The 15,189-nt window shown below is 31.3% G+C and overlaps 1 protein-coding gene across 3 annotated transcripts in view; it reads left to right on the forward strand.

The window, feature by feature from the left end:
• The window catches only part of PNPLA4 (patatin like phospholipase domain containing 4), a 53,801-nt gene that overhangs the window by 12,043 nt on the left and 26,569 nt on the right, over positions 1-15,189 (forward strand). For all 3 annotated transcript variants that reach the window (XM_051984563.1, XM_051984562.1, XM_051984564.1), the window contains exon 5: positions 10,008-10,073. In XM_051984563.1, coding sequence (XP_051840523.1) covers positions 10,008-10,073 — 66 coding nt within the window. The remainder of the gene's footprint in view (positions 1-10,007; positions 10,074-15,189) is intronic.

Consider the following 15,189-nt stretch of genomic DNA (forward strand, 5'->3'; position numbering starts at 1 on the left):
TGCTGTTAATTTATCTAAATTGTAAACTGAAAATGCTTTAGAGATCATCTACTCTAACTAGTCTCGGTTTGTTCATCTGTAAAATTATTTTAGAGATCTTAAAAAGTTGAGATTTTAAAATTTGTGATTGATCCCAAAATAAATAATGACAACATCGGGACCAAATATGGGCCCCCTGATTCCTAATCTCTTGTACTTTCCTACTGTTTATTCCAAAAGAATGCCATTTATATGTGTTTTTATCATACATGCTCATTTGTTTTGGTATTCCATCATTATCATCTTTACCATCCCATAACTAACATTTATATGGTATTCTAATGTTTCAAAGGCTTTTTGTATACATACACCATTCAGTTTTATCCATGCAACAACCTATAAACAAATTACAGTATTATACCTCTTTTACTAATATGGAAACTGAAGTTGAAATATGTTTGGTTTCAAAGGCAGGATTTGAATCCAAGTTTCTCTACTCCAAATTCAGCTCTCTTACTCTTATACCATGCTGTCTTTATAACTTGTTATTTTCTTAATATTCTTGATGAACAGTCAAGCCCATCCTCCTACCTGTATGCTTACCCTCCCAATCATTAAGCCAATAAATTCCCCTGGTTTCCTCTTCTCCTATACTTTTGGGATCTCTATTCCATTGCTGGTAACTCCCTCTTATAGTCCAAGTCCTGCAAATCACATTAACACTGATACTTGGTTTTCTGCTGAATTCTCTATGTCTCTGCATGATATGTGTGTAGCCCACAGGAATTGAAGGTGGAGTTTTCTCAACTCATGCTTTGAATCTCATCATTAGTAATCAATTACTCTTTTCTCCTTAAAATTAGTGTCATTTAAGTAATATAGCATGATTACTAGAAGTAACAGTAAAGACCAAGATTTAGAGTTTGAAACCTCTCATGTATAGACTGCAGTGCTTTTACTTTATTTTACTTTAGATATGGAAAACTTAGATTGGTGGAAGCAAAGGGATCTGCTTATGGTCACCCACAGGAAATGGTAGAAGTTGGGACTAAAACCTGGTGGGGAGGGAGGTGGTATGTAGTTTGAATCTAGTATCTTTCCATTGTACCTCATTGCTCTCCTGCTATCCTGCACCTTCAGAGACTTCAATAAAGTTACTTGTAATTCACTAAATTCTTTAAATTCTGTGTTCTCTATGCTGTTTTAATTACTCACTAGAGCAATTATATCTTAGACTTGACCATCACTGAAAACTGCTTTACCTACAAAATTCAGAACTCTGAAATTCTTGTCCCTGTTTACAATCTCTTGTCTTTTCACTTCCCTGCTTTAGTTGTCATTCTATATCTTCCGTCTCTATTCTTCTAATCCATCAAATGCCCTGATCTAATTTTCCTTGCTTCCCAGTTTTGATCTTATGATCAGTCATTATAATTATTCCTTCTCTTCCATGTTTGAGCTCTCTACCCTTAATGCCATTCTTAAATTACACTTTACTTTAGGTAGCATCCATCATTTACTTCTCTATTTCCCAATTCTTGAGGGATCATATGCTGCTTTAGGAAGTCATGAAATTATTCTTACTTGGCTCACTGCAAATTCATTTATCTGAACTTTCACTGTATAGTAGTCCTGTTTCTAATCTATTGACTGTCTTTCCATTCTGGATAATCTATAGCTGTCAGAAGGCATAGAGATAAGAATTGATCTTCCTAGCACCACGGGAGAGAACAGTATAGGCAAAAGTGTGTGTGTGTGTGTGTGTGTGTGTGTGTGTGTGTGTGTGTGTATTACACAAACACACATTTAGGTTTTAATAAAAAAAATCCTTAAAATGAGAGTTGGCTAAAAGTGGAATAGATTGCCTCATCAGGCAACTGGTATTCTTTCACTGATAATCTTTAGGTACATATTGGGGAATTACTTTTTCAGGTATGATGTTGAAGAGATTCTTTTTTAGACATCATTTGGTTCACATGACCATTAAAATTCTTTCCAGCTCTGAATTTCTGTGCTTCAGAATCTCTACAACAGCTGTTCAAAATCCTGTTTTCTCTTTTAAGGTTCCTTACTTCATAAAACTATCTTTACTCCTAGCAGATGATCTCTCTTTCAACTTTGTTTGAGGCCATTTGATGTGAACTTACTCAGTTTTATTACTCTAAATCTATTTTTTACAACTCTTAATTTTCCATATTCCTAATCCTATATCTCCAGTGGTATGATAACCATCACTTCCTAGATTTCTGCCAGAATTTTAGATTCAATAATGTCAAAACCTGAACTCATCTTATCTTGAAACCTATCTTCCCCCCCTAACATTTCTATTTTTATTAATGATATCACAATTTTAGATTTATATTCTTGAAATCAATCATCTCTGATGCTTTTTTGCCTTTCCTCCTTCTTGCTTTACATAAATTCACATTATATATAAATTTGATTTTACATAAAAAATTTTGAAAGAAATTCAGATGAAGTTTTTGAATGAGAATCTAACGTGCAAGCTACAAAGATTTTAGAAGAAAGGGAAGCTTCAGGATCTGAGGCTTGACCAAAAAGATTCACAGTGCAGCAGTTGGCAAAAGATTTTCATCATTTGGAGCGATTTTTTTTTCTTGTATTGAAAAGATGTATCCAAATACATCAAAATTTTTAAAAGTTCAAAAACTAATTGAGGATGATATTGCTTGCTATTGTCAGATATATAAGGGGAAAAAAAGCATCACTGTCCAAACTTTTCTCAACAGCCTCATAAAAAAGTTGTTCTGCCAACCACCGATTATAAAGGCTAGGAGTAGTAGATGGAGAAGGGACAATATAATTTTTATTAACTTAACTGCACAGTACTATGCATGTTTTTTCATTAATTTTTCTTTCATAATTCTGTTTATTATCATGATACAGTACTTAATGTGTCTGTATTAGTACTTTTTATGACTTAAAAATATTATTTTGTGTATGCCTGTGCTAAAGTGATGGGTAGGGACAAATTCACATTATATAAAATTATTGTATGCTACAGATACAAAGTGAGAACTGTCTGTGCTAAGTCCAACTCATCCTTATGTTTTACATTTATCCCTTCCTTTCCTTTCCAGACATCCTAGTTGGGCCCTTATGTTGTTTATTATGTAATAATATAATAACTGGACTTCTTGGCACAGGTCTGTCTTCTCTTTAATTTTTCATAACATTGCCCAAGGAGTGGTCCTGAGGTACTGCACTGAACACATTAGCCCAGTACTAAAAACAATCAGTTTTTAGCACTCAGCACTTGTTGAATCCAATATAAATAGTTAATTTTTACATTCAAGGTCTACATAAGTCTGACTCCAATATACATTTTTTAGCATTATTTCACATTATTTCACTTTGCCTGGTTTTGTTTTTTAGTCAAAAGGGACTACTCTTTGCTTTTTATCTTCTTTCATTTCTTCTCCCACTTATACATCTACTTATTGAAATCTTTCTTTTAAGGCCCATCTCAGTTCCTATCCTTCTATGAAGCATTTCTTGACTTCCTCAGATTAACATGATTTCATTTTGTACTTTTCACACTGTACTTTGTATCCTCATTATTTGTGCACAGTGTTTTTCTTACTTACCCTATCCCATTAGATTTTCTTTTGGTTTTTATCGGCTCTGTCTTTTATTCTTAATGCCTTGCATCAATTGGTGCTTAATACATCTTTGTGAGATTCTAAAATGAAAATTTGAATCTTTTATTTGTTATTTTGTTTTCATGATTTAAATCTAGTTAAGTTCTCCTTTACTTACATGGTATTTACAGGAATCCTTCTAGATTCTGGCATTCTACATAGTATAAAACATTTCCTGTGCTCTATCATATTTTCTTCCCTCTTTTCCCCCCAATGTTAACTTTTTTTTTTTTTTTAACTAAATCCCCTGAAGTGCAGATCCATTTCGAATGTGAGATAAAGGACATGAGTTTTATGGAATTGACTTTTAGCTAACTTCATTTTTTTAAAAAAACCTTTAAAGTTTAAGCAAGATAAATTAGATATGTGCCAGGAGTAGGCAAAGAGCAACAAAAGGTGCTCTAGACAACTTCATAATATTTTCTTTCATATGTAATCTCAATTACTTGAGATTAATTTAAATTAGCCATTTTCTTGATGAACAGACTGATTTCAGAGAAGCCTGGAAAGAGTTACCTGAACTGATACAGAATGAGGTGAGCAGAACCAGGAAAACATTGCACACAATAAAAGGAAGATTATGATCAACTATGAGAGACATAGCTCTTCTCAGCAATTCAATGATCCTTTTCTTTCTCATGGTTTTTCTTTTTTGTTCAGATTATTCTTTCACAACATGATTAATATAGAAATATGCTTAAAATAATTGTATATTTATAACCTATATCAGATTGCTTGTTATCTTGCTCATTTACAAATTAATATGTCCATGTATGGAAAAGAGATTTTCTTTGAGATTAATTTTGAGAATTTACATCACTATAATCCGTGAAATATTCATTTTAAATATGTATAAATAAATGAATTTTAACCCAGGTTATTCTGTGAAATTAGTGTATATCTAAGAGCATGAAAAAAAAAATCTTGTGAAATAAATTCTTTTTTCTATCAATAAAATGATAGCCCATGAGTTTCAAAGCCTCAGGAAAAAAAAATTAACTATTTCTTGATTTTGGATGCAATTAATCTTGTAATTTTATGTTTAAGAGATGAAATAACATTGTATTAGATATATTCATTAGAGCAATACTAATCAATACAAAAGGGAAGCCTCAGGCCTCTGGGAACAAGAGAAGGAGATTCCATGCTGAAACAGGTCATACTAAAATTTTTTCCTTTGCATTCCTTAGTTACATTTTTTTTTGTCTTTTACTTTATTTTTAATTCTTGTAAATTCCTCTACCCAAGTCCAGGAATGCTAAGGAACTTTCCTTTATTTTGGGAGTTAATTGTAATCAACTTTAAATCTTAGATAATTCTGGGCTGCTTTTCATCAATTTGTCTTCAGGGAATTCTGCCTAATATTAATTTTAATATTTAGATTTAATAGCAGTCTTATGTAAAATTTAACTAGATAAAGTGAATTTTTAAAATCATTTAGTGCATCTTAAAACTAAGATGATTTTTGAATTAACAAGTACTATATTATTTTGACACTACTTTAATGTACTTTAATACAGATGATGAAGATTCATAAACATTTAAAGATAGAGGTAGCTCTAAAATTCTCTTAAATCTGTGAGGATAGAACAGGAACATAATTCTATTTGGACATTAGGGGGCATTCTGAATACAAACAGGAAAGCCTCAGAAAACTGACTTGTTTTCAGAAACAAACTTTATGACATTTCCTACCCCAAACACTATTTATCACATTCATCTGCCACTCCACAGTAGAATATGCAACCAAGGATTCAGTGGCATTTAGCTTCTCTAGACAATCAAGTCCAAGGGATATCTTTGTTTCTTTTTAAGAAAAACATTCCTATTGTGTGAAACAAAGGAAGGTCTGGTTTGACCACTGACTCGAAGGATTATTAAAACTTCATATATTTTTAATATTATGAATAGAATAGTTCAAACAACTCTAGATATATAATCCTATGAAACTTTTTTATACTTATTTAATCCTCAAGTAGAAATGCCTTTCTGAATACTTACTTTCCTTCACAATTTAACTCGGGTACAACCTTCTATTTTTATGTCCCTTAATCCCTCCAGTCGAAAGTACTCTCTTCCCACTTCAAATAGTCTAGGAGTTCTCTGACTTCACCTCTCTTACTACCAGCCTGTTATTTTACTTAACTGTGTACATTTTGCCCCCATCTCTTCTGATATAAAATAAATAGCCTTATTAGAAGTGTTCAACACTTGTTAAACTTACCCATTGGAGATATCCATGGCTAATTTTGAAGGACTCTTTACTCTTAGAATTATCAAACTGGTCATGAGGTATAAGTGTAGTATAAGTTTTTGGTAGTATCTGCTTTTACTGTTTTGGAAAGACCAATATGGAAGCTGAATCTTAAATACTTTGGCCACATAATGAAAAGACGAGACTCTTTGGAAAAGACTATTGTGAGAAAGATTGAAAGCACAAGAAGGGGATGAAGAAATTAAGATGAATAGATAGTGTTATGGAAGTAATGAACATGAGCTTGGAAAGACTTCAGGAAGTAATAGAGTACAGAAGGGCTTGACTTTCTATGGTTCATGGAGTCATATAAAATTGTATATTACTGAATGACTGAACAACAATTATTACTTAAGAAAAGCTAGTTGAATCAAGAGTTAGCATTGCAAGTTTTCTGCTTTCTGACTCCTGTCTGAAAAACGGAATGGCCGGGGGGAAGGGGGGAGACACGTGTTATTTACTTCTCCTGCCTCACCTATCATATTTTGGCTAAACTGTCATTTGGTATCAGAACAGTAGTCAGTGAAAACTATGTATATGTAGTTTGATGCTGATTAACACTTCAATATTATTCTCTAAGTGATAGATTTATATTAGTGGTTCTATCTACTTAGAGTGTCTAGTTCATATAAAACATGCTTTTGACCATGGTGACAAGTTTTTGGGTGTATTGTCATGGATGAAAAAATCTGGATAACAAGTTTTATCTACAATTTAGATTCCCATTGGTTTGTTCCTGAAGTTGCAATTTTCAGAGTATGTTCATGAAAAAGAATTTATCTCTAATAACAGCATGTGAGACTATTTGAATGATCTACTGAATTCCATTGCTCATAATGCTGTTGAAGCAAAATCTTCTAATATTTAGCATTTTGTAGGTAAAATAACACTTAGTATTGTATTGATCATTATAGTAAAACAAATTGAAGATAAATTTGAAGCTGTCATTGAATTACAACTGCACCATTGACTTGTATAAACAGCCAGACTCATTAAGCTCTACAGTAAACTTCAAAGGTGAATGAAGCCTTAAGACAGTTTTATTGGTACCTTTTGTCTTTATTAGCTGCAAAATTAAGAGAGCAGAAGAGAACATTTTTGTTTGTTTCTTTCCCAATTTATTGAAGGAACAGTAGGTTTAGATGATTATACTCTTAACTTGAGTTTTGCCTCTTCAGTTCAATATTTTATGTATGTGATGAGTATCTATCTGCAGAATAAAACTTACTGAGCTAATACATGCATACTGTGGATTCTTACTGTGGTTGTGTCACTTAGTATTTGCATTACCTTGTCAAAGTTAACTTTCTGAGTAAATTTTTTTTCATCTGTAAAAGATGAATTTTAGCCTTTAATCAGTGATGATAAGCCTGAAAACTCCTCTGCTATCAAGAAGTTTCACTTTTAAATAGGAAGACAAATTTCTTTGAGCCTATGAGTATATTAGGATCTAAAAATATGTACTTAGATTCAATTCCATAATGAAACACCATAATGTGTGGGAATTTCCTAAGCCCATTATTTTTGCTCTGGAAAATTCCTTTTACATATATTCTTATTATGGTATGCTGATTTTGGTTGAGAAAAGCAGCTTACTTCCTGATTCTTTTTTAAAACTAATTTTCCTGTTGAATTTACTTTGATGAGCAGATTATTAGTATTTATGAAAAGATAGAGAGCTATGACGAAAATATATTGTTTGATTTACAGAGGTGACAAGTATTTATAGTTCATTGTACTTTCCCTATTACTTATGTGAATTCTTAGCCTTAATATCTGTTTTTTTAAAAGTAACTAGCACTTTTCATCTGACCACTTCAAAGCGGCATTAACTCATGAACTTCATTTTATATATATATATATATATATATATATATATATATATATATATATATATATATATATATATATATATATATATATAGACATGGAAAAAGTATTTCCTTTTTTCAACGTATAAATTTCTTATCATTGTGAGAGAAAATATTTGCATAGAATCTTTAGTTTCTAATCTTGAAGTGATATAATTTCACTCTAATATTTTTGCTACCCCATTATTTCTTCAACTACTATAGTGAAATATAATAGTTACCTGTTATTGGATATAAAAGTGTGCTTGAGGTCAGTAATTTTTTTTTAAAAGAGTAACCAGTTCATAATAGAGAAAAGTCAGTTAAAGTAATGGCAAGTAGAGGACCTGTTCCTGACTACCATTAAATTAATTGTAAATTTTAGATGTGTTTATAATATATAATAATAATAATAATAATATATATATATATATAATATGTAATAATAACATAATATATATTATTTATTTTTTAAAATTGGTATATATATGTCATACTGTGATATATTTCAGAGTTAATATTGAAACTTTTAAATGTAAAACTCTTTAAAGACTTGCTGCATTTGCTTCATTTTGTGTAAAATTTACCAATCTTAGATTGCTGTAACATCTGGCATTATATTTGCAGTACAGCAAAAAAAAAAAAAAGTAAATACTGTCATGCTGGGAATGTAGTTTCAGATTAAAACATTTTCGTTATCATAGTGAACATATAGGTTAGTAAACAAATTGTCTAAAATTATAAAATAACTGTATTTTGTGATAGTTGCTACCTTAGTAATATCTGCCTTATAAACAATCTACCTATATGATTGGCTGTCCCCTATATTCCTGGTATTTAAAAATATTAATAAAGGAACTTGCTAATGGTAGAATTTTAACTTTCTGAAGCAGTCACTTTCTAGTAGAGTGGGATGCTCCATAGGTGCTGCTTTTAGTCCTGCAGCCATGGTCCTTCCTTTGACCTTGAAATGCCCTAGAAGAAACCCCCCATATGAATCTTTTGCTCTTCCTACTCAAAAATTGACAGGCCTTCAAAGCTGTATATAGAATCCAAGGGAGTCTTGCTTCTATTTTCAGACTGAGAAGATTTTGTAATGGGGCTATGATGAGGGAAAGTGTTTATTAATAATACTCTAGGTAAAGTTAATATGATATAGTGGATAGACAGACACATAATCAGGAAGAGTTGAGTTCAAGTTCAGAAGTATAACCTTGAGCAAGTTACTTAACTCCTGAAAATTCTCTATAAGCCTTGAAATCACAGAGCAATTCCTGTTTGCATTAGTAGAAGTTTATTTACCCACTGCTCTATACACTAATGAAGTCATAGATCTGGACCAAAAAATCCACAATAATATTGTTGGGAAGAGGATATATACATAAAAATAATAAAGAGGAACATAAAATTATCAAAGTTTAAAAGCCAAATTGGTAGTTCATAAATTGGAATTTGTAATATATTTTTTTCTTAGAAAAAATGTTATAAATGTTGGTTAAATTCAGTTTGCTTATATTTTGGGTTAAATAAATTCTAATAGGATATCCTGAGAAATGAAAAATGGGGATACTACTCTTTTGAAAATAGATAGTTCATTAAACATAAAAATTGATATTTAAAACATATAAATTGCTTATGATAACATATATATGAACACATAACTATACATATTTAACATATTTAAACATGTTAACATAAAACTTATAAATTGTTTATTCTCTTTTATTTTAACCATCTAAAGTATAACCTTTTTCAACTATCTAAATAAAAACCAAAACTTATTTTGTATATATAGTGACCACTTTATAATGTAATCTGGCCAAATTATAAGAACCTGTTCCCCAGATAACATCCTGAAAACATAGAGTATCTCAGACTGTAGGTTAGAATCCATTGTATAAATCAGATTTAGTTGGGAGGCTGGAATAATTTCTATTGCAATAAGTAATTGTTCCTTTTAAAATAAGTGCACAGTGCATTGCAAGTATGGTATGTACTTAGAACTTAAATTTAGATTTGAAAATATTATTTTACACTGATTTTACTTAAACAGAGTTGATTAAAGTTAAATTCAAAATTAAATTACCTTTAGAGTATTTGTAAGTGTTCAAAAAGCATCACATTTTTAAAATTACACATTTTTCTCAAAATATAGTATATTATTTTCAAATAAATGTAACATATTGACTGAACAATATAAGCTTTATAGGAAAGGAAAATACTTGTCTTTATTAACAATGTGTTTCTTTATCATAAATTTAGGTTCTATTGGCTAGCAGTTTTGTACCAGTTTATGCAGGCCTGAAAGCAGTGGAATATAAAGGAGAGGTAATGTTTTTATATATTCAAAGATATTTCTTATATTAATAATTTTTCCTGAAACATTCAATTTTAGAAATGTCTTGAAGGTATAAGAAAAAAAACAATTCTATGAATTAATTCATAAGTGGTTTTGCTTTCTTCCTTTAAGAAAAGAAAATTCAAATCCTAGAACAGTCACATTGTACATCTTTGTATAAAGATTTTTTTTTTAAAAGTTAATTTAAAATATTTTATTTAATATTAGTGACTGCCTGAAATACATGTTTTAAAATAAATAGTGCATTTACCTAAAAGAAATTAACAAAATTTATATGTCAAACATCTGGATATTGTTTATTTTTTTCTATTTTTTTGTGGTCATAGTTTATAAGTATATCAGTGCTTTAAATTTCTTAAAGTTTAACTTAATTGCTTCTCCTGAAGTCATTATCTTGAGTTTCATCTTTAAAGAGGTTATTTTGTACTACTGTGTTTCATAGGAATTTCAAATTCTTTATGCCTTAACTTTTCCTGCAGTTATAAAGTATGTACAATTTGTCATAAGATGGGGAAAAGAGGCAGAGCCAAGAGAATGGAGAAAAAACAGTGAATTGCCTGAATTTTCCTTAAAATATTTTTGAACACTTTTAAATAATGCCATAGAATAATTCTTGGAGCTGTAGAATCCACAAAAAGATAGGGGTGAAATAATTTCCAGCCAAAGACAACTAAGAATCAAGGTCAGAAGATAAGGTCTGTCACACTTGAGCGAGAGAGTATAGCACAAATTGAGCCCTAGCAATCCATGAGCCTTCAGAACCACTGAATCAGTTGTGGCAGTGGCCACTTCCAGAGTTCTCAGTTCATAAAGGGATAAAGGAGTAAAAAACGGTCAGAAGGAGATTACAAGGATCTTTTTGCTAGCATTGGGGGCAGGACTTCATTGTGTAGCCCATACTCAGATCTGGATTGCAATTTTGGGTGGCAGTCCCAGGGCCAGAGGAACACTAACAGATCAGAGATCTTCCTCACAGATCCAGAATAGAAGAGAGTACGTGTGATTATTCACAGAGCGAAGCATAGGCTAGGAGAGTAATAAACTCACCTCTTTTTAGATCAAACTAATTTGAAAGAACTGAAAATTACAAGTCCTTAGAAGTAGTCTAAAAACAGCCGCACAAAATCCCTGAAACTTTGGGCAGTGCATACTTTACCCTGGAACCAGAACCCTACTTTAGTAAAGAAAAATGAGCAAACAAAACAGAAAAAAAATTTCTGACTATAAAGTTGCCATGGTGACAAGGAAGTTCATAACACACAATCAAAGCTCCTATATTCAGATCCTTCAAGAAAACATAAATTTGGAATTGAGCACAAGAAGTAGAAGAAAAATTGGGAGAGAAATGAGATGCAAGAAAACTATGAAAAATGAATGAACAGCTTGGTGTAAAGGAAACAAAAAAAGTACTGAAGAAAATAATACCTTAAAAAACAGACTAGTCCATTCAAATGGTAGGAGAGGTTCAAAAAGCCAAATGATGGTAGGAATGCCTTGAAAAATAGAACTGGTCAAAGAAAAAAAAAAGACACAAATAAATCACTGGAGGAAAAATACTCCTTAAAAAGTAAAATTGGACAAATGGAAAAGGTTTAAAACCTCACTTAGGGAAAAAAAAATAATTCCTTTAAAAATTTGAATTGAGCAAATGGAAACTTGTGACTCTATGAGAAATCAAGAAAAAAACAAAAGCAAAAGGATGAAAAAGTCAGACAATTTGAAATATCTGATTGGAAAAATAATTGACAATGGAAAATAGATCTAAGAGAGTTGTTTTGAAATTTATTGGACTACCTGAAATCTATGATCACAAAATGAGCCTAGACATCATCTTTCAAGAAATTATCAAGGAAAACTGCCCTGATATTCTAGAACCAGTGGGTAAAATAAAAATTGAAAGAATCCATCCATCACCTCCTGAAAGAGATCCCAAAATGAACATTCCCAGGAAATTATAGCCAAATTCCAGAGCTTTCAAGTCAAGGAGAAATATTGCAAGCAGTGTGAAAGAAACAACTCAATATTGTGGAGCCACGCGGGGTATCACAAGATTTAGCAGCTTCTAATATTAAAGGTCTAGAAGGCTTGAAATATAATATTCTAGAGAACAATGGAGCTAGAATCACAACCAAGAATCATCTATCCAGAGCTTTCAAGTCAAGGAGAAATATTGCAAGCAGCATGAAAGAAACAACTCAATATTGTGGAGCCACGCAGGGTATCACAAGATTTAGCAGCTTCTATATTAAAGGTCTGGAAGGCTTGAAATATAATATTCTAGAGAACAATGGAGCTAGAATCACAACCAAGAATCATCTATCAAGTAAGCAAGATCAGAGAGCTTTTGAAATATGATATTTTAGAGAGCAAAAGGGCTAAGAATTACCTACTCCAAAAAACTGAGTATCATTATTTAGGAGGAAAATTGATATGCAATGAAATAAAAGACTTTCAAGTATTCCTGATGAAAAGATCAGAGCTAAACAGAAAATTTGACTTTCACATACAAGATTCAAGAAGCACAAAAAAGTAATAGGAAAAGAAAATCAATAGGAACTTAAGGTTATACTCTTTTCATTCCTACATGGGAAGATGTTACTTATATCATAAGAACTTTCTCATTATTAGGGCAGTTGGAGGAGTATATATAGATAGAAGGTACAGTTGAATATTAAGGAATGATATCTAAAAAATAAAATTTAGGGGTGAGAAAAGAATACATAGGAGAGGGAAAGGCAGAGGTAGAACAGAGCAAAGTATCTAATATAAGGGACAAGAAAAAGATTTTATAGTGGATGTGAAATTGGGGGAGTTAGGTGAATGAACTTTATTCTCATTAGAACTGGCTCAAAGAAGAAATAACACTCAATTGGTTATAGAGATCTTTCTTAGCCTGCAGGAAAGTAGAAGGGGAATAAAATATGGGAAAAGGGGAAGGTGATAGAAGAGAAGGCAGATTGGGGAAGGGTGTAATCAAAATAAAACATTTTGAGGAAGCACAGGATGAATGTAGAGAGAACAAAATAAAAGGGAGGGATGTGATGGAGAAAAATAACATTAGTAATGGTAGCTGAAAAAAACTCTGAAATGAGTTTCTTTGAATAAAGGTTCTCATTTCTCAAATATATAGAGAACTGAGTCAAATTTATAAAAATAATAACTATTTTCCAAATGATAAATTATCAAGAGATAGGAACAATTTTCAGATGAAAAATGCTCTACTCACTGTAAAAACCTTTAACCTAGCAATACCACTACTAAGTCTATATCCAAAAAGAGATTAAAAAAACAAGGAAGAAAAAAAACTATATAAAATATTTGTAACAGTTATTTTTCTGGTGGAAAAATTTGGTCATTAAAGGATGTCCATGAATTGGGGAGTGGCTTTACAAAGAAATAGCAATATTTTTAGATGATCAACTATAAATGACTTACCTATTATCAGCAATATAGTGACACAATTCAACTCTGAAGGACTTAGGATAAAAACTATTCTCCATCTCCAAAGAAATAACTGGTTCTGTTCAAAGATAGATTGAAGCTTACTTTGTTAAATTAAACTTTTTTTGAATTTTTTGGGGGATTATGTTTTTTTTTCATAACATATATCAAATTGCTTGCCTTCTCAATGAAGAGTATGGGGAAGGAGCAAGGGAGAGAATTTGGAACTCAGAATCTTAAAAATAAATGTTAAAAAATTGTACATGTAACTGGGGAAAAATAAAATACTAAATTAAAAAAAAATAGAACCTGACTTTCAGAGGTTATTGTATAACTTAAAAAGAAATACAGACTCTAATCCAGGTGGGTAGCAGTGAAAAATTGATGGTTTCTTTTATGGAAAATTTATATATTGATAGATGTATTGACTAACACATACTACATACCTCTTAATAAAAATATAATTTTATTTGAACTCAGAGAAAAAAAGGTGGGCCAATAAAATATAGATTAGTTATTTCAAATTGCTGGAAAATGTTGGGAAAAAAAAACTCAGATAACATGTGCTGCTTAATGTAATATAATTTTTATAAAGGAGATTTAGAATATATTTTTATGCTATCAAGAAATGGGATTTCTAAAAAAAATGAAGTATTCCAAGAGAATTAGCACTTTTAAGTGTGAAAACTAACAAAGCCCTTTTCAGATCTCCTTACCCAAATTTGCTGTTCATGTGTCACCCAACTCACCTGTGGCTGCAAAAAGCTATAGCATGCACAGCAGCCACACTTCAGTAAAACCATTTTGGCAGATAGGGCTAAAAACCATGTTGTGGTGTGAGTTAGAGGCTTGTCTACTCTAAGCATATAAAGACTCTCCTTTTAGTAGAAGGCAACTTCTTTATTCCAGTGGTCATAAAGGCATCTGAAAGCAGGCACTGTGAAGTGCTTTAAACTTGGTCAGACATTAAAGACTCCAAGATCATTCACTATATTCCAGGCTATTGCCAGTCCTTCTAACTTTTGTCTTGCCTTGGACTTTGATGACAGTGGAAGAGAGAATAAAACTGACAACTTTGTGTAAGTTTTCATCTGAAAAAAGTTTTTTTTTTCAGAAAATTATGTAATATCACTTATATTATGTTATATAGATAGTCCTTTGTGCTTTCTTTGGTTGAATTGGATTAAAAAGTCAATCAGTAAGCAAGAAATTACATTTTTAAGAAATTACCTTTAATCCGTTTATTATTCTTCACATTTGAGGATATTACATAAAAGCCAAACTTTGGTAATGAATGAAGTTCACTTAGATTGTGTCTTTTCTTTATCTTCTTTTCTATTTCTTCTAATGATTATTTGGGTTAAGCAAGAAAGAGGCAAAAATAAAAAAATATATATATTTAGGAGGGAGGAGTAGGAATGATCTGAAATTTGGGGAAAGGAAACAATAAAGCTCAATAATGAAAAACAAGGAGATAAAATTAAGAATAGAGAGCAACAGGAGAATATTCATCTATAGTTCCAATTGAATGTGGAAAAAATACTTAAGTTTCATATTATACAGTACTGTTACTCTCCTTTTGTCAGTTATTTCTGGTCCCCAGAGTGGGTGACTTTTCAAGAGATACTTGCCAAAGAACTCTTC

The sequence above is a fragment of the Antechinus flavipes genome, chromosome 3 (genome assembly GCF_016432865.1).
Source record: "Antechinus flavipes isolate AdamAnt ecotype Samford, QLD, Australia chromosome 3, AdamAnt_v2, whole genome shotgun sequence".
NCBI classification, from domain to species: Eukaryota; Metazoa; Chordata; class Mammalia; order Dasyuromorphia; family Dasyuridae; genus Antechinus; species Antechinus flavipes.